This window comes from Lycium ferocissimum, chromosome 3 (assembly GCF_029784015.1).
Source record: "Lycium ferocissimum isolate CSIRO_LF1 chromosome 3, AGI_CSIRO_Lferr_CH_V1, whole genome shotgun sequence".
Taxonomy (NCBI): Eukaryota; Viridiplantae; Streptophyta; class Magnoliopsida; order Solanales; family Solanaceae; genus Lycium; species Lycium ferocissimum.
The window spans coordinates 807849-827274 of NC_081344.1; the positions used below are offsets into that span (position 1 = coordinate 807849).

Consider the following 19426-nt stretch of genomic DNA (forward strand, 5'->3'; position numbering starts at 1 on the left):
CCAAAATTCGAATATTTTCATAATGTGTTGAACTGTTCAACTAAAATATAGTCAAATAGCCCGATAGCTTCGCTTGGTTATTATATGAAAAGCTATATTCTCTCTTTTCACCTAGCAAATTCAACACTATAGTTTGAGCTTCCAGGTACTACTCGTCACTTGGTCAGGGGCGAAGAGATCGCCAACAAAAATGTTCAGCTAAATATCCTTCGCTAAAAATTATACTGCATATATATGTCAAAATGTGTTACTTTTACATATATATTAAATTTTAAACACCCTTAAACGTTTACATGTTTGGCCACGTACCTTTCTGTGACGAGTCCCATATACTTTTGGGTCATAGATAACCATGTGAACATCTATCCACCTTTTGACTCTCAAAGTTGTCAAAGTATTTTATATACTTCTTTCCTTTTGAGCCCCAGCAGAATTGTTTTATCTTCTTGAGTTGTCAAAAATATTTTATCTTTTTGAGTTGTTCAATGGCCTCAATCTGGTAATGAAGGATAATAATTAACTGGAAAGTGGAAATTAAGTTTAAGCTTATAATTAGTCTGTCTTTGGTTTTCAAGGGTTCTTGAAAATCATATCAATATAAATTAGGCCAAGATTTTGATCCAAGTACCATCAATAACTTTGTTCCTCTAAGGTACAAAGTTTTGGAAATTTTAAATGTAACAAATTGGAGAATTATTTATTTGGTCGGAGAACCAAATTTGACACTTTGGGGTTAAAGAAGATAAAGCTTCTTTTTATTTTTTTTTGTGAGAAAGTGGAAAAGTAGACTTTCTGGGTTCTTTCTTTTTTTTTTTTGGGGGAATTATGTTGTTATTATATTTATTTTAAAAAAAAGTTTCGATTAGATATAGGAAAAGACTGAGAAAAGGTAACATTCTTCTTCATCAGTTTTGTTGTTCCTTGAAGTGGCAGTAGTCATTTCTTCATGCATGTTATTATCTTTGAGAAATGTGAGGGGTCATAATTGCAATAGCCCTTAAATTGATTTTTAATGCTTCTTTATATACAAAAGGGCTATAAGATAAACTAACAAGAATTACACCTCAATCTCAAATAAGTCGAGATCAACTATATAAATCTTCACTAATTGCGTAGATTATTTCATTTAAATTCATTGCTTATATCAACATTATGCAAATACAAATAAAAAGCATTAGCTATTCTCTATATTTTCTACGTGTAATGAAATTAAATATATAGTTTTACACTGGCAGCCAGTCTACCGCAACTCTTGTTCTTTAATCGACTTAAGAACGATAATATGAACAAGCTCACAGTCACATGCTCCATTCATATGTCTGATTGGAGACGATCAACATTTGAGATCAACAAGCAAAAACAATTTGGGAAAGTGTAATGATAAAAAGAATCTAAGCATGGATTTGAAGCGCAGAAAGTTACAAACACAGAATTATTTTTAACAAAAAAATATAGGATTATGGACTTGTGCTTGCACATTATTTAAAAAAAAAAAGAAAAAAGAAGAAGCTATGATTACTTACAAGTTATGCTTGTACTTATGATAGGTCCCCTATCTGAGTCTGTCCAGATCAGAGCAGCAAATATTCTTTGCTCTTTATACAGAGTACTATGAGTCTGGTCTGTTTTAATTAGGTACATTCTGATTAAAATTTTCTTGAGTTTGCTGAATGAAATTGAACCATCAATATAGACCAAATGATAAAGTAAAGAAAAGCAAATCTAAACAGGACCTTTATACTTTGATGACAAAGAGCTGCAATTTAAGATTTGGGAATACGGAATGTAAAGATTTAATTACATAAACATTTTTTTGGAGATAAAATTTTGCCCTCATTGAAATTATGACAAAGCCCTTCGCAGCTGCAATTTAAGATTTGGGAATACGTTAAGAATTACACATTTTAAAGACTTACCGTTTGCAAAAGTTTGGTATCATGCATTTTGATAAGAATAAAAATTATGAGCATTAACCATTTCTATCTTCCAGAAGAAAGAGCACGTCTTTTATCTTTGATATGTATGAAAGACACGCATCTTGCATTAGTGTAAATGTCAGAAGCGAGTAAGTTTTTTTTACCAGAATCAATTTATAGATTCATTGCATCTTCTCGTTTCTCAAAATATAAGTACTATAGTTCAAGATGTTTCATGTTTTAGGGAAATGTTGGGAAACCATAAATGTCTGTAGATTGATAGTGGAATCAAGAGTTTTTGGCGCTGATCTTTGATATGTATGAAAGAGAGAGTGTTCATTCAATTTATAATGGTTTCTCAGCTTAGTTCAAGATGTTTCATGTTTTAGGGATTTGGGAAACCATAAATGTAAAAGAATCAAGAGTTTTTGGCACTGCAGAATTTTGAATGGAGCTTTAATTAGGATTATAAATAAAAGATTTCACCAGAATGGTGTTGTTTAGTTTTTTTTTCTTTTAAATCTAATCCATTCAAGAATTTATTGGACGCATCTTGAAGATTTTTGCAAATTTCTTTGCAATAGTCTATTACGATCCTATATAATGTATACTCCAATAGATTTATAATAAAATTATCATTTTCAAATTGACATTCACAGCTACATTACCCCGGGTTTTTTACATTGAAATCTATTGCATATCATCATCTTATAAGTAAATAAAACTGAAAATTTCAGGCCAATTTGGGGGGAAATTGAAATTGAATGGGATAAAAGGTATTTTTTTTAAAATCAGCTCGGCCAAACCGCCTTGCGGCCGTTTGCCCGCATAGATCTCGAAAAAATACGCAAGTTAAAAAAAAAAACGCTTAAAACGGACGTCCGAGCGCAAAGTTATGACCAGCTAAAGTTTGACCACTTTACAACTAGTTTTTCACCTTATATTTTTTAGAATTAGATTTATATTCAAAATAAAGTTATGTCTTGATTAAAAAATAACACGCTTAAATCAAAATCTTAAAAAATAAAACACCCTAAAGTTTCCAAACAAAACTTACTTCGGGTACCTTTTCAACCCCTAAAACGACGATCCGAACGTTTACGTATCCTTGATGTATTGAGCCTACATTATAGTACGCAGAAAAAATATCAGGTTCTATATAAAATATTGACGTTTCGGAGTATTGACACACGACTAATCGTTAGTCAAAGTATGAAAAAAAACACTAAGTGTTGGTTGCAATGAAAATATTTATTGATTTATTAATTATTGCATGTGTTAAAATATTTATTTCAAAATATATGCTTTAAAACGTTGGGGAGAAAAATATTTTGTAAGACGTTGGGGAGAAAAATGTTTTATCCTATTTCGTTCACCTATTTCGTTCATATACCAACGAAATAAAAAAAAATATTTATTTCGTTTTCTTATAAACGAATTACAAAAAAAAAAAAAAAAAAAAAAAAATTATCCCATTTCGTTGAACTACCAACGAAATACAAAAAAAAATATATTTTTTATCCTATTTCGTTGGTAGTCCAACGAAATACAAAAAAAAAAATTAAAAAAAAATTATATTTTCATATTTCGTTTTTGTATGAACGAAATAAAAAAAAAAATCGTTTTTTTACCAACGAAATACAAAAAATAAATAAATAAATAAATTATATTTTCATATTTCGTTTTTGTATGAACGAAATCAAAAAAAAAAAAATTTAAATTCGTTTTTTACCAACGAAATACAAAAAAAAAAAAAAAATTATCCTATTTCGTTGGTAGTCCAACGAAATACAAAAAAAAAAAAAAATATTATTTGTTACATTTCGCTACAAGTGTAGCGAAATGTAACTTTCCCTACCGGGCCGGAACAGTAATCATGGGTATTTCGTTGGATAACCAACGAAATACCCATTTTGATATAAAAAAAAAAAGACATTCTATTTTGAGCTATTAGCTCAAAAAAACAAGCCATTTTGGCTCCGGACTCGACTTTTTTCACTTAGGGATCTTTTTTTTTTTTGATGAAAACATTGACATCCTATTTAATACTAAAAGAACAACTAATATTTGTAATTATAATGTTGTTTCATTTTTTCATTTAGTAGCAGATTAGTATTTAATACTTTCTCTTTATTTTATATTTTATTCTAAATATTTAATGTTCCATCTTTATTTTGGTTTTAAATTAGTCGCCTTGTGTATCTATTTTTGTATCTTTATTTAATCAAAAGTAAAAGAAAAATATTTTCATCTCATAACCTTTTCTCATTTTTTATTTATTTTTGAAGTTATCCTCATCTCTTTCCCCTAAAATCCTTAGTTCTGTTTCTTAGATACCATACCCTATGACAACTCACCACAATACCCAACAAGTTTGGCCTGACCACTTTTACGCCCATGAGACAATATCACACACTATAAATAAAAGAGGGACCCTAAATTATCTATCATGGACCATCTTATATCCAAAACAATTAATTTAACTTGAGATTATTAAAAGTTAGTATATTGTACATCACAAATGTATATATGAAGCACATCTCTCTCAAATGTGCAAACACTTAGGAGCCATTTGGACATGATTTGAAATTAGGAGATGAAATCACGAGATATTTAAATCACGTTTTGGATACTTAATTGATTTCTTAAGTTATATTTTTTATAAGACATAAAAACCACACAAGTTGTAAAAACCATCAAAACTTTCTCAATTCTTATACAATCTTACCAAATGAGCAAGTCATAGTTCGTAACAAAATTAATACAATACTAGAAGAAATTTTTAAAAAATACAACATCAATTGATCAAACTTTAGTTCAATAAAATGGAAAATTGAACATGAATTATAGTGTAACTACTCTTTACTATAATCCTACCACATGGTTGGTAAGAGTAAATTTGTTGTAAATATGCTACCACCTTGTAGATCTTTTGATATTTGATATAAATAGTTGGTAAACATGATTGGTAAATATATCTACCAACTTATGGATCTTTTTTTTCACAAAATATAAACTTATAGGTCAACTTTTACATTTAAAAAATCTAAAATCATGATTTGGGACTTTTACATTTAAAAAATCTAAAATCATGATTTGGAATCCCAAATCATGCCTTTTTGGATGATTTGGAACTTCATCTCATGAGATGAGATCATGAGATGAAATCGCATGTCCAAACGCTGATTCCATCTCATGAATGAAATCATAAGATGAAATCCCATGTCCAAAAAAAACGACACAATACCACACAGACCCCCTCCTCTCCATTACCGCGGAGATACACCACAATCTCCTCTATCATTGTTGCTGCGGGTTCTCTTTCTCTCTAATTGTAAAGTCGTAGAGTTTGGGGTTATGACTTTATTCTCTATCAAGTTTCGGAGGGAGCTATAGTATATAATGGTCGACCAAGGGTTATAATATAATAGAGAAAACCTAATCTCAACCTAGAGTCTATTTGGCCTACAGGCTAAAAACTGCTTATTTTGAAAAGTGTTTTTGGTGAGAAGCAGTTTATGTTTGGCTAATTCATCTGAAAAATGCTTTTGACTGCTTTTAATAAGCAAATTGTGTTTGGCTAATCTTCTTAAAAAAAAGTGTCTTTGAGTGTTAAATCACAAAAAAGAATAACTATCAATGAACGTTTACTGTCAAGATTATTTTACAGAGAAAAATTATTTTAATATCTCTTATGAAAAGACTTCAATTAAGTTTTTACTTTTATTTAACAAAATTTAAAAGTACATATCAAAATTTTTAATTAATATAATACATAGATAAATAAAATGAGTAATAAATATTGATATAATATCAACACGATGATTCAAATATACTAAAAACTACAACTAAAATCAAAATCAAAATCATTCCACAAATTGAAATTCTACACAAAGAATTATTAATTAGAAATTAATGGATTAATGAGGGATGTACTTGGTAAATATGTATTTATCGTAGGGATAATTTTTGTCTTGAAAAAAATAATTTTCTGCTTCTGCTTTTTTCAAGAAGCTTCAACAACCGTAAAAAAACTGCTTTTGCTTCTACTTAAAAGCAGTTTTACTAATTGGCCAAATACCTCAAATATCCAAAAAAAAAAAAAGAAGTGGTTTTTCTTACCAAAAAAAAAAAAAAAAGAAAGCTTTTGGCCTTAAAACCGCTTGGCCAATCAGGCTCTAAGGCTGTCTAGTGGGACAAGATATCCCGTCCCGTCCTGTAAGCTTAGTGGGATGGGACGGGCCTAGTATTTCATCCCCTTGGGGTCCCACTAATGTTCCGACCCCCCCCCCCACCCCGACATCCACTAAGTTTGTGCCCCGTCCCATCCCCTCACATCCCGCCCTAATTAAATTTAGAAAATCATGTTTGTGTGTTTTGAATTTGAAATGTTATCAATTTAACTTTGAAGTTTATTTTAAATTTATGTCCATTTACTAAATTTATGTAGTCTTTTATCACACTATCATCTTTTATTTTTATTTTTTATTGCTTAAATATTTAATTTAAAAAAATTAAAACATCCTCCTAAGGCCCCCAATCCGTCCCGTTAGCTTAGTGGGATGGGACAGGCCTAGCGGTTCGTCCCCGTCCCATCCCACTGATGTCCCGATCCCTCCTATTCCATTAAGAAATCGTCCCAGCCCGTCCCATCCCACTAAAACCGTCCGCCCCATTCGACAGCCTTAGTCTCAACTTGAAAACTTTTTGCAATTTTATTTATGTATAATTTAAATTTAGAATATTACTTGTATGTTAATTCTTCCTTCAAAGAGTAAATAAAAAAGAATGAATTGCTGTTCAGTTTTACATGCTTGATTCCTGCTTTGGCTCATTCCTTATCAATTAAATTAGTTTAGAGTTTTAAGTTCTATGCAGTATGTAAAACTCCAATATCCATTTGCTTGAGTCAGAGATGACATGAAACTTACGCTTACATGAACATGTGTTTGTAGTTTGACTTCATCCTCACTTGTCTTAAAAGGTATTACACTTGAAAAGGTTCCCTAAAAGTTCATTGAATTCAAATATGTTTCTATTAAAAAAATAATATCTCGTACTACTAATATTTTGTTTCATTCGTAAACGCATTTCATACCATACAAATGATGAAAAAGCCAAGTGAAAAAAAATGGAATGTTACCGGAGTAAGGGCCGAGATGAGGGCCCAATACATTCCAAAAGGACCTACTCTCATTTCCTATTGGGCCTCATCTTGGCTCTTCTCTAGTACTCCCTTTGTCCCAATTTACGTGCAAGATAGTTCAGATTTCGAGAGTCAACCAGTTTAATTTTTTACCGTGAATTTGGGAATATAATTTTAAATTTTTTAAAATAAAATTTATATATTTGAAAACTACGTAAGAAGTATTATAAGTCACAAAAATTAACAAGTCAAAATATTTAAAAGATATAAGGAAAAAAATTATAGTCAAAGAAAGACTTGTTTGAATCTCGAAATCATAAAAGCGCCGAATAACATTTACATGAGCCCAAATCTATATTACAGAAGCATCTTTATTTCCTTGTGACAGCAAACAAGGGAAAATAATTATATTAGCTCATGATCTGGGATTGGGATTTATTGTAAAATAGGATTGAATAAAAGTCAAGCAAAGCAAGAACGTAGCTGCAAGTAATGCTAGAGCAGTCCATGGACTCCTAAAGTAAGTGTGTATCAGCTCAGCTATCCATGTTTTTGCCCTGTTATGGTAGTGCTCTTGAATTTTTTCTTTCACATTGTAGAAAATGTGTGCGTTATTCACTCCATATGTATTGATCTCTTTGTACATTCTTGCCACTTCCTCGTCGCTACCAAGCATGTTGAATAGTATTTGTTTTTCTCGAAGTTCTTTGACGTCCCTTGGGCTCTCGATTAGTGATTTCATGAAGTACACGTACGATGTCACAGCACGATCAGTAACAGTATTCGGGCACATCTCATATGCTATCATGTTCAAGAAGAATGCCTTTGTATAGATAGAAACATACCAAGTTGGAAGTACAAGCTGCCCATAGAAGTATCTTGATTTGAATTTTATGTCCTTCAATGAATGAGTGCAGCTGGGCTTGAAGTAAATGCCCTTTGCTTTGAGATCGGTCACTGAACGAAAGGAGTGAATGTAACTTTTCATATTAACGCGATCATTGATGATGCTTTTCTTCCTTTTTAGCCATTGAGGTGTGCAAGTACGATGCAAATTCTTCCTGACTTCACTGTGTTGTGAGACAAGTCTTGTTCTAAATGCTTCAAGAAGATGGAGAGGCTCTTCTACATGGTTGTAACTCATTTCTCCTTTTTGATCATATTCACCAAAGAGCGTGAAATTCAAGAACATCTCGAGCAATTCTTCTCCTTCATCTTTGTCATATCGTAAGCTAATCAAGAGCTTCAGGATCCAAAGTGGAATTTGATTCTCAAGCAAGAACATGTCTCGAACTGTTGTTGATAACGCCAACATTCCAAGATGATGCCTGGTGGTTCTGAGTTTGTTATACCTATCCGACGTGCTGAGCTCGATGTGGTTGATAATAAAGCAGGCATCAAGAAGCATCATTAAGGCAAATTCATGATCATTGTACTTGTCTGTGGAGCCATCAACATAACAACTTCTTGCATTGTCAACAACTTCTAGTATCTTATTATAGAAATAAGTTACATCTTTGCTGCTACCCGAAACAAACATTTCAAGGGCTATATGCTTGAAATCCTCTGCTAGCTGCAGCTCAGGTTTACCTTGATGGTAAGGTCCTAATGAAACTACTTTCGGATCATACTCGTGCCTGTTGTATTCATCCATCTTCAATAGAGGTACAACTTTCTGTATTCGCCTTCTCCACGAGTATGTATGACCTCTTGGCATAGATTCTGCTTGCAGAATTGGATCATCAGTTGTGACAATAATATTCACTATTTCATTCCCATCTGTTGTACATGATGCTGCTTCACCATCACTATATGTTTGATCATCTATTTTTTGACCAATTTCTGCAAATAACTCCCCTTGTTGTTCTGTATGTCCTTCCATTTTTTGTTGGTTTTTGAGGTAATAAAAGACTTTGGCTCTCTCTTTTGTGGGGTTTTGCAAGTGAGTATGGAACTTTATATATATGGACTTAGGAGTAAGGTTTTGAATAACAATATAATCTATTTACTTGAAAAAGTCTTAAGGACTCAAAGAATGTCAAACTACAAAGTTGCCTGCCATGAAGTTGTTTTTTAATTCACAAGAAGATTGAAGAAGATTTAGTAGCTGTCAAAGTCAGCACTTCATCTATCTGGGTTTGTTTTGTTTGCTCACTTGTCAACTCTCATGTTCCTCTATAACTTTCTATAATCAATTGTTTATATGAGGAGTCCCCGTCTCAATATTCTTTTTTTTTTTTTTTTCTTCTGTCAGGTGCCCGGTATCCTCATTGGGGCCAACTAAATTCAGATTTGTGCGGGGAAGTCCTACATTGTGACTCCATACCTAGGGCTCGAACCCGAAACTTCTAATTAAGGATGAAAGAGTTCTTACCACTCCGTCACAGACCTTGTCGGTCACTGTCTCATGTTCCTTTATCACTCCTCTAGTCAATTTTGTTTATATAAGGAGTCTCTATCTCAGTTCTTTATCATGAGAAGTAATTTAATTATTTAAAGCATGAAAGTTGCCAAGTTAGATGATTTCCTTTCATCAATTTTTTTTTTTTTTTCTAATAACAGTATAACCTGATTCAGACCAAATTCTTCTAATTGATTTGGCAATATAAGCATGAAGTTGCAGTCCTTTTCTATTATTTATAACTGTGATATGGAAATGTTGTATTGATAATTTAAAAAGATGGACAATGTTCACATGAAGCAAACCTGAGTTTTCAATAGCTTAGGCTGATTTCATACTTGGAAAAGAGAGGATGATGTAGGACATTACCTATTTGTTTACTAGGTCTGATTTTTTAAACTAATAAAAAATTCCTCGACCAATCAGAAAGCCCCATACAACCTTTCCATTTAACAATATAGTTTAGAGGAAGTCCAGTTATATTACAAAACTGTGTTACAGGCAAAGCACTAGCTTCGCACAATAATTAAGTGGTCCTGCAAAATAATTAGAGGCAAAAATTTATCGAGATATAATAAAAAGAAAAGAAAGCGGAGTCTTGAAGCTTCGATAAAGTTGTCTCAATTTGACCTATAGGTCACGGATGAAATCAGTTATAGATGTTTGTCTCAAAATATATTGCCTACATAATCACAACCCCGACCTTCTCCAGGATGCTTCATAGACCAGGCTACAATTTTTTATTATATATTTAAAAAATAAAAGAAAGGACAAGATAAATGTCAATTTTATTAGCATCCATATCCCCTTTATTTTTAAATTGTTACAGTACAATTGTGATTTTATTCTTTTGGTATCATGAGAAGAATACATCTTGAAACCGAAGCATTTTGTTAAGTGATGATTTAGAATCGATGAATAAATCAGGTTTTGATGATTAGCAATGGCTTATATTCTCAAAAAAGGGCACTGATTTTTGCAATTCACATGTTTACAATCATATTCAACTTTGTATTATATTTTAGTTAGTTTAGTGATAAAACTGTACCTCTCCTCCTCTATTAGTTCGAGATAGATGAGGCATTCAAAAGGATGCTCGCAAAGTTAAATTGTGCCTATTCTTTCCTATAGATCTTCTTTGCATGAACTTCTGTTAGCCTCGAAACAAACTCTAATTACCATCAACTCTTAGCTTGAGCTTCAAGTTTGGTTTTTGATGGCACACATTTTACAGAAGCCCCGGTCAACGAAGGGGATGAGAAAAACTACATGACCAAAACCTTTTACACTTTCTTTCTAAGCCCGGGGCATCTCATTTTCTCCTTCTGAAAGGGTAAGATATGTGTTAAGCATTTGTTTGGATTGCTAACATGCAAGAATAAATTGACCTATAAGCATATCGTTAATTAATAAGTTTATAGATAAAATCAGCAATACAAAAATATCGTTCATCGTTGCCTTGATTGTTCTAACCATTACTTTGAGCTGTCCAAAAAAGTTATTTAGTAATCGAGAAACAGCAAAGGAGAATGACACCGCAAAAAAAAAAAAAAAAAAAACTTTTTTTTTATGTAGATTGTAAATATGAATTCCACTTAGATTTTTGCACGGTTGACATCCAACCAGCACCAAAAGCGGTCAAAACTCCACGTTTACAAATGCAATTAAAAATTTGAATTGAGTTGACACGCATATCGTATTTAAATGTCAACCCAATTGGCATTCTAGTAGAGTGTTAAAAATTTACGCTTTATGCAATTTTTTATTATCGCATTTAAACAACCCAATTGGCATTCTAGGTTCAAAAGCTTTTCAATTTATTATCCTAAACACTGAATAATAACATAACTATGTTGGAAGGATAAAGTGTTCCTCTGTTGCCTTTTGTAGGTTGTACATCGTAAACTTGTAACCATATGAGTTGCACAGAGAAGCGTCTTGGCAGTCTGAGCTCAATAGCCAAGGCAACAGTCAACAATGGTGAATTTTCTAGGAGGCCCCCAACAAGTAAAACTTTAGCAAAAAAGACTAAAGAGTCTCTTTATGCACAGGGTACTGATCTTATTTTTGTACCAGACCTATTTGTCATCATCATTCATCAACTGGATTTAGCAACAAATTAATACTTAACAATCTAAGAATCATATTCAGTTCTAGAAATATAAGTCAGAATAGAATATATTCAATCATTGCCAACTGAATAAAAAAATAGCTCGATCGAGGACAGACACACACACACACACAAACAAGAATAAAAGTAAGAAAATCTTTGAAAGATTTGAGGCATGGAAGGGATCTGTTCTTGTACATCTAAAATGATAAATATACCCCATGAATGAAATTGTCACTCTCCAAAGCATTCTGTCATGTCTACACATCGAAAATTGAAAAAATTCTGAGCTCTCACTGGGGTATAAAAAGATGGAGAAAAAAGAATTGGCCAAATCTTTAAGAATAGTTATCTATGATTCCAAGAGACTCTAAGATATGAATCTGAATTCTTGGCTAGATACTCGAAACAATTCTATGGCAACCAATTTCCAGTATGGACACAACTCATGTACAGCTATCTCCCAAGGGTATATCAGTGTGTGCTTTTCTTCAAGAAGAATTATTGTTCAGAAGGTATTTTGTATAGGTGAATGGCATCCATGCCAGGAGGTGATTCGGGTGGAATTGCAAGACGATCAGTTTCATCACTAAATTCCAGGAATTTCCTTCTTGTTGCTTGAGGTTCCAATATACGACCCATCTTTCTCGGAAAAGTATCAGTAATATGAGGATATCCGGAGGCATTTCTATTTCCAGTAGAAGATAAAGACTCTTCTTTTATGATATCTCTATGTGCCGAGGCAATAACAGAAGCAAAAACACCAGATTGCTTCAAACCCTGTATAATGACCTGCAGGCAGAACAAAGGTTTTATGAGCTCAGCTTCTTGTACTTATGTCGGTTTGAGGATTGACGGCCATCAAAGATAAGACCCAAATGAACTTTGTCAATCAAGTAACATTTGATCTTACCATGGGAGTATATATTCGTGTCAATATGCCCTTCTTGATAAGCTTCCGGATGAGTGCTTTATCCGTCCAAACAACATGTTGACGGTACCTGATCCAAGAATGAATCTGTCAGCATTTCCAAGATACAAACCAAGAAGAAAATCAAGCACCATTTGAACTACAGATCATTATTAATTGGATTTCACCATCTAACAAGGGAAGAATTTGACGAAATAAGTACTCTACAGATCAGCATGAATTCAGAGGAAGGGAAGTTAAAAGAATTATTACCAGCGAAGCATCTCCTCCTCCGTCACAGTTGAAGCTATTATAAAAGCCTACACCATAAAGATGAAAATTGATCAACAAAGAAACTATACAATCCATCTTTTGACCGCAAAAACATTTGTTTATAACACACCTTGGACAAAATCCCTGCTTTCTGCATATATTTTACTTTCCAGATTTTTGAATTCATCAGTTTTTTTTTTTTTTTTTTTAATTTTCAAGATAACTAGACCCTATTAACTCTTAATTTACTTAGCATGTCAACATATCACTGTTAGAGTATTCATAGTTTACTAAGCATTCAATACTTGCTTAATTGCATTAACATTATGATTGTAATCTAGATTGACATGATTAAGCCCAACAGCCTGCCTATTACTCACAGCTCTGTCAAATTCTAGCATGAAGCATCTTTTCACATCTTCTTTTGTAGGTTTACATCCACAGCGATCTCGTCTTGACGTTAAATCCGAAAACTTGGGGTATGTGTAGTGCAGAACAGCAGCCTCATCCAGTTTGATCTCTCTACAATAATAAGAAAATACATTTTATTAGACAAGTGCGGAAACACAATTACGCGCTCCAGTATCATTTATTTATGAAATAAACTCCATAGTTAAAAATACATGATAAAGAAAATAGACCATTCTAAAGAACACACAGAAGTGAAAAAGCATGACATACATTATTTGTGTGTTGCCAACTTCGATAATACATTGCTTCTAGGGGACTGGGAATAAATGAAAAACGAAATATAGATATAAGGAAAACAAGTTAGAAATTACATGCCGAACAAGCATACTTTGGGCTTTTCATGTAGTTATGCCATCTGTGAGCACCATTAGGACGAAGATGATCTTGAACTCGTGCAGCTGATTTGCCATTTCCATAAGTCAAAAAGTAGTTAGGATTACCACGAGTTGCTTCCTTGTAGTTGCCAAAGTAAGTTTCTTTCGGGAGATGGTCATAATTCTTCTTGAACATCGAGACCTACCACAAGATATAGATGCATTACTGGTAAACAGTCTCAAAAGGAGATATGTAGAAAACTTTGTTGCATAATTAAAATCTTAATTTCCAAGTACTTGCTTCAGAAGTATCGACCAACAAGTTATACATATTTATTAGGGATGGCAACATTAGCCTATGAAAACATGACCAACCCAACCTGCTCAAGTTTGGGCAGGTCACTGACCCGCCCATTTATCAGCTCAGCCCATCTAAAAGTTGGGCCGATAGGTTGCCCAAATTGAACCATAAAAACCTTGTCAAATTATTTTCAAAAGACATTTTTAAAATTTGATATGTTATATATAGTCTTAATAAAGAAAAAAAAATGTTGTATTAGGTACTTAAAAAGTTACAAAAGAACAAAACAAAGAAATTAAAACTTAGTAAAAATTGGGCGGGTAGGGTTATGACCCGCTTTTTAGAGCATTTTGGCCCAACCCATTTCAGCCCAACTAACTTTTGGGTGGGTTAACTCAGCCATTTTAACCCGCTCAAATCTAGCCCACCCGTCCATTTGACACCCCAAATATTTATCTTTAAAAGAAATCAAAGATATTCATGTATAGCGACTGAGGATGTTCCAGCAACACGACTGAATTTAACACTAAAACTTGAAAAATAAGAAAAAGGATATAGTAAATCTTACTTCACTAAAAGGTTCCTTTACATCATCTGTCTCAACACTGCTCTCCTGAAATATTTGCCATCATCAGAGAAGATACCAACAAGAAGAAAAGACTGCAGAAAATGAAAAGGAAGCAAGTGCATGCTTTTTGGCTATTTGCGCAAGTAATTATATGCTTACACATAGTTAGGGAACAGCCTAAAGCAAGCTCAATTACTTACATAATTAGGGAAGACCGCCATATCAACATCTTCGGGTAAATCTGCCAGAAGTCGCCGTAAAGAATACTCACTAGTTCCAGCTGGATGCAATAGTTCATCTGTATCAAGATGAATGATCCAGTCCACACCAGCTTCCTATAGAGTTACAAGGCAATGAAGTGTATCAAAAGGCAACCATAACTTGAAAGAGATGAAGTTATTGCAATCATACCCTTGCCATAACAATGGCCATTTCCATGTTAAGAGACTGCTTAACAAATAACTCGTAGTTGCATGGTTGATAGAAGAATCCAGCCAGCCAAGTTTCATTCCAGATCCGACTAGGACACAAGACATTATAGATCAGTATATCAAATAATAAGTGCACTTAATAGAGAGGTGCAATGAAATATATAGGGAACAGAACATGTCAACTAGCCCAAACGGAAATTTAACTCTCTAAATTTAATTTGATTTAAGTTACTAACTTGAATAATCACTTCTTCACCAAAGCATATTACAACCTGATATTAAATGCCCTCAACTTTTCCAGGAAAAAGTTGCTTTTTTGAAATTGAGAAGTCAAGATTGTAGAAAAGAAAAGTCTCTTCTTTAGCAATCTCTGATGAATAAATTGATCTCACTTATAAATAAAAGAAGACAAGAAGACAAAAGCTATAATAAGTTCCACTTTTATAGTCAAGCTTTGATTTTCCTCATCTAGCTTTGGATAAATAGTCTCTCCTCCTTGGGTTTTGAAGTGTGACTATTACTTGCATCCATTAGCAACATAAAGCAATTGAATGATACGAGGCTAAATACAGAAAATAAAACCCACAGAAGGGATAACAAACATTTACCAAAGCAATAGGAAATGATATCGACTCAGAAGGGATAAGAAACATTTACTAAAGCAATAGGAAATAATATAGACTCTACTGAACGGAGACCTCATCTTCATAGTTTAGGCACAAAATATGAATAAAATATTCAAAGATCAGTTACCTTTTGGCTTGTGCATCCTCTAGGTCTCTTGTTCTATATACAACTCTTACTCCCTGTCAAGTATACACATTTTGTATATTAATCAAGAGATGAAACATGTTAAGTCCAAATACGCAAAACAGTAGACATGATGAAACAGAATGTTCAAGACAAAATAACGATAATGGAAATATTAAGGAGATATGAACACTTACTGGAATGGATTCAAGCACTTTAGATACATTGGGGGATGCAGCTTTTCCCTCCACAAACAGGAAAAAGTTTGTTACACCAATAACCTTATGATAAAATATCCAGGGTAGGATCTGCTCTAAGCCAGCGGACGTACTTGTAGTGATTGATATCTAAGATCACGTAAAGGTAACATGTCCCTCAGGGTACTGATATAGAATAATTTTAAGTCCAACAGAAGAGAGTTGTCGGGGCGGGGGGTTGGTTTTGGGGGAGGCGGGGTGGGGGAGGGGGAGGGGGAGAATACTAGCGCTTAACTTAAATATCTGAGACAGTTACAGTAAATATACAATTGCAATTCCGGTTTCAGAGGAATAAATAGGAAAAATTGAAGGGAAAATTCTCCAGTGCAATTGCACTCATTGAAAGCATGAACATAGCCTAGAATGGTATAGGTACCGCATTAAAAGGAATTAGCACATCCTTTCAAAATGCTTTATTTTATTTATCAAGTGCCTAGAATACTACAACAACAACAACAACAACAACAACCCAGTGCCTAGAATACAAATCTACAAAATTCTGCAACTGCTAAATTCGAAAGAGATGAGCAAACAAGGGGCATGATCTTAGAAAAGTGAGTTAAAATTAAAAAGGGACAATTATGCTCCCTAATCATGCCAATTGTTTGTTCTGCAACTATATAAAATGAAAATCTTACAATGTCCAAATGATGTCATAGACTCATTTGTATGACATCCTCACCATGTCATATATCAATCTTCACCATGAATACTACTTACTACAACTTACTTGCTCTCTTTTTTCTTTGATACTTTCTTTTTAGTTACTGTCAATTCAACACTCTTTTCAAGATTAACTATTTACTGTTAATTTCAGTTCTTTGCTTGAATATTCATTAATCTTCTGTTGAGATACCAGTATGCCACACTCTATCTTCTTTGGAGAAATATGTTTCAAGAACTCCCAATCACGCCTAGACAGAAGCATGAACATCAAACTTGAAGCTTGAGAGAAAAATCTAAATAGACAAAAGTAAATAAGGAAACCTTGTACAATGATAAAATTAGCTCATCCTAATCCTGCTCCATGACATTTAAAATCAAATAGAAATACACGTATTATATTGCTTCAACATTCACCAAGATTCAGTCTACTTTGGATACTTATATTCAGAGATAGAGTTAGGATTTGAAGTTTATGGGTTCCCTATGCGACTTCTCAAGCTAATATACAATAATAGTAACTAGGTTCATCGTCAAATATTTAAAGATATTTAGTAAATTTCTTAATATGTATACATGATCTAGGCAAAAGCTACTGGTTTCACGTGAACCAAAACCTATAAGCTAGCTCCACCCCTGCTTCCATTACTTCAAGAGTGTGATTACTTTTGTTCTTAAAACATATCAGCACCTCAGAATATGAATACAACAACAACAACATACGCAGTGTAGTCCCACAAGTGGGGTAGTTTGAATGAATATGACTATGAGACTTAAAAGGTGACCACAAATTAATGACACACATTAAAAAAATGTAGTCTCTAGTTATATATCAGCAGAGTAAAATATACAAAAATGAATTGAACCTGATTCTATACAATCAGAAAATGCCAAGACCTAATGAGCAATGACTTTGGTTTATCAGACAGGTGGACCCCAGCATCATCAAACCAAATTTTTCACAATTCATCCACAGTAGCAAAATGACAATTGGCAAATAAAAACAGAAACGTGTCCATCTTTTTCCAATGAATAAAGTTTAAATACTAATACTTCAACATGAAGTTATCAATAATAAAGGCAAAAAGGGCACAACCCAAAAACAAGATTAAGAAAAGCGAAATTTTCAAAAAATATGCAAGGCCCCAACATAAACTATTACGCCACGTAGCCCACTATACAATATTCTAACGCAATCCACTCGTGAGATTATACTGGTTATGTTGTTATTGTATTATACAACATTATACATGAAGGGAAAGCATGACGTATCAACCTTCGTACAAAGTGTATAATACTGTATAAAAGGTGTTCATACACAAATACGGACTAAATCGAGTAACAAACTATAAACTACATAGCATAAATATTTTCAATTAAAAACCCACAAAGGATAAAACTTAAACAAACCATGAAACGAACCTTAGGCCTAAGATCCGACCCGGAAGACGACCCGAAACTAAACTTCCAATCCCTGAAGTATGGAAACGATGGCATACGACTCTGTCCAAGAATATCTTCACAACCATACGATAAACGTACGGGTTTTGACCGACCCATGACCCGAAAATCATTCGGATCATCTTCGGGTACTACCCATCGGCTATTTGGGTCGGGTAACCCGCCACGCCATTGAAGAACAAAAGCAAAAGCAGCAAGTGATATAGAAAGAATTGTAAGTAAATATAACAAAGAAGATGTTAAAGAATATGTGGTGGTTGGTTTAAGAGTTGTAAAAAGACCCGCCATTTGTGAAAAATTCAAAGAAAATGGTGAATTTTTATATTCATATATAGTATAGTAGTATATATGATGATGAAGAAAAGAAAAAGAAACTGTTTTGGTTGTATACGTTTTGTGTGTGTTTTTATATATATACAGAGATATATATGTTCATGCAGAGAGAGTTGAAACTGAAGGATTTATGAGTTGTGTAGTACTATTTGGGAACTTTGTAGGAGCCGTTTTTTCCGTTGATGGTGTCATTTTTTTGCTTTGATAACTCCGGATTAATGTAATTTTATGGGTTATTGGGCTAATCGATAAGGATTATTCTGAGTTATCTCCGGATTATATAGTGGATTTGATTCGCAGACTTAAGTTATTCTAGAATTATAGTCGGATTATAATTCTAGGACTAATTTATTACACTTGAGAGGTGAGATAAAATAATACTCTCTCCGTTTTAATTTATGTGAACCTATTTAATTGGGTACGATATTTAAGAAAGAGTGAGGACTTTTTTAAACTTGTGATTCAAAATAAGTTTTGAATATTTGTGTGGCTGTAAATTATTTCATAAAGTGAATTTGTTTTCAAATTAGGAAAGAGATCATTCATTTTGGTACGGATTAAAAAGGAAATAGATTCGTATAAATTGAAACGGAGGGAGTACTAAAATTAATTGGATAAATTGACATATATAAATTTATTTCTTCAATCAAATAAAGTATTATAAATTTAAACTCAAATATCCCATCTTATCTCACGAACCAAAATGACCCCAAAAATTTATGACTTATAGCATGTTTAGCCAAACTTCTAAAATTAGTTTATTTTAAAAAGTATTTTTTTTTCAAAAATTAATTTTGGCAAAAAGCAGTTCGTGTTTGGCCAATTAATTTTAAAAAACACGTTTGAGCAGCAATTAGTGTTTGGTCAAGCTTTTAAAAAGTATTTCTAAGTGTATTTTTCTCAAAAATACTTTTCAAAATAGTGCTTTCTGGACAAAAGCTATTTTTTTCTTCCGAAAAACTGTTTATGTTACTTCCTAGAAACACATATTTTCTCTCACAAAAACTTAACCAAACACCTCACTTTTTTTAAAATAAGTAATTTTGGAACAAAAAATAAACTTGGCCCAACAAACTATCAACCACCAAGGTTACATTAATCTGGTAAGTGTCTCCCCATCA

At 33.0% G+C, this 19426-nt stretch overlaps 2 protein-coding genes across 2 annotated transcripts; both read right to left on the reverse strand.

Annotated features, from left to right (window-relative positions):
• Positions 1 to 7341: 7341 nt before the first annotated feature.
• On the reverse strand, positions 7342 to 8971 carry LOC132050804 (UPF0481 protein At3g47200-like). Its single transcript, XM_059442161.1, has one exon. It carries the CDS (start codon positions 8942 to 8944, stop codon positions 7478 to 7480), a length of 1467 nt encoding a protein of 488 aa, XP_059298144.1. The 5' UTR covers positions 8945 to 8971; the 3' UTR covers positions 7342 to 7477.
• A 2740-nt stretch (positions 8972 to 11711) lies between these two features.
• LOC132049128 (glycosyltransferase-like At2g41451) lies at positions 11712 to 18588 on the reverse strand. The gene is made up of 11 exons (XM_059439804.1): positions 17934 to 18588; positions 15789 to 15938; positions 15595 to 15647; positions 14822 to 14930; positions 14611 to 14745; positions 14411 to 14455; positions 13556 to 13743; positions 13137 to 13278; positions 12757 to 12803; positions 12487 to 12574; positions 11712 to 12365 (listed from the first exon to the last, which is right to left on the reverse strand). Exons 1-11 carry the CDS (start codon positions 18258 to 18260, stop codon positions 12075 to 12077), a joined length of 1575 nt encoding a protein of 524 aa, XP_059295787.1. The 5' UTR covers positions 18261 to 18588; the 3' UTR covers positions 11712 to 12074.
• Between the last annotated feature and the right edge of the window lie 838 nt (positions 18589 to 19426).

Coding starts and splice junctions, on each gene's coding strand:
- LOC132050804 (XM_059442161.1), bottom strand. CDS start 8,944: ATGGAAGGACATACAGAACAACAAGGGGAGTTATTTGCAGAAATTGGT.
- LOC132049128 (XM_059439804.1), bottom strand. CDS start 18,260: ATGGCGGGTCTTTTTACAACTCTTAAACCAACCACCACATATTCTTTA. Junction 14,746..14,821: donor TGGCCATTGTTATGGCAAGG/GTATGATTGCAA, acceptor GTAACTCTATAG/GAAGCTGGTGTGGACTGGAT. Junction 12,804..13,136: donor TGCTAGAATTTGACAGAGCT/GTGAGTAATAGG, acceptor TTTATGGTGTAG/GCTTTTATAATAGCTTCAAC.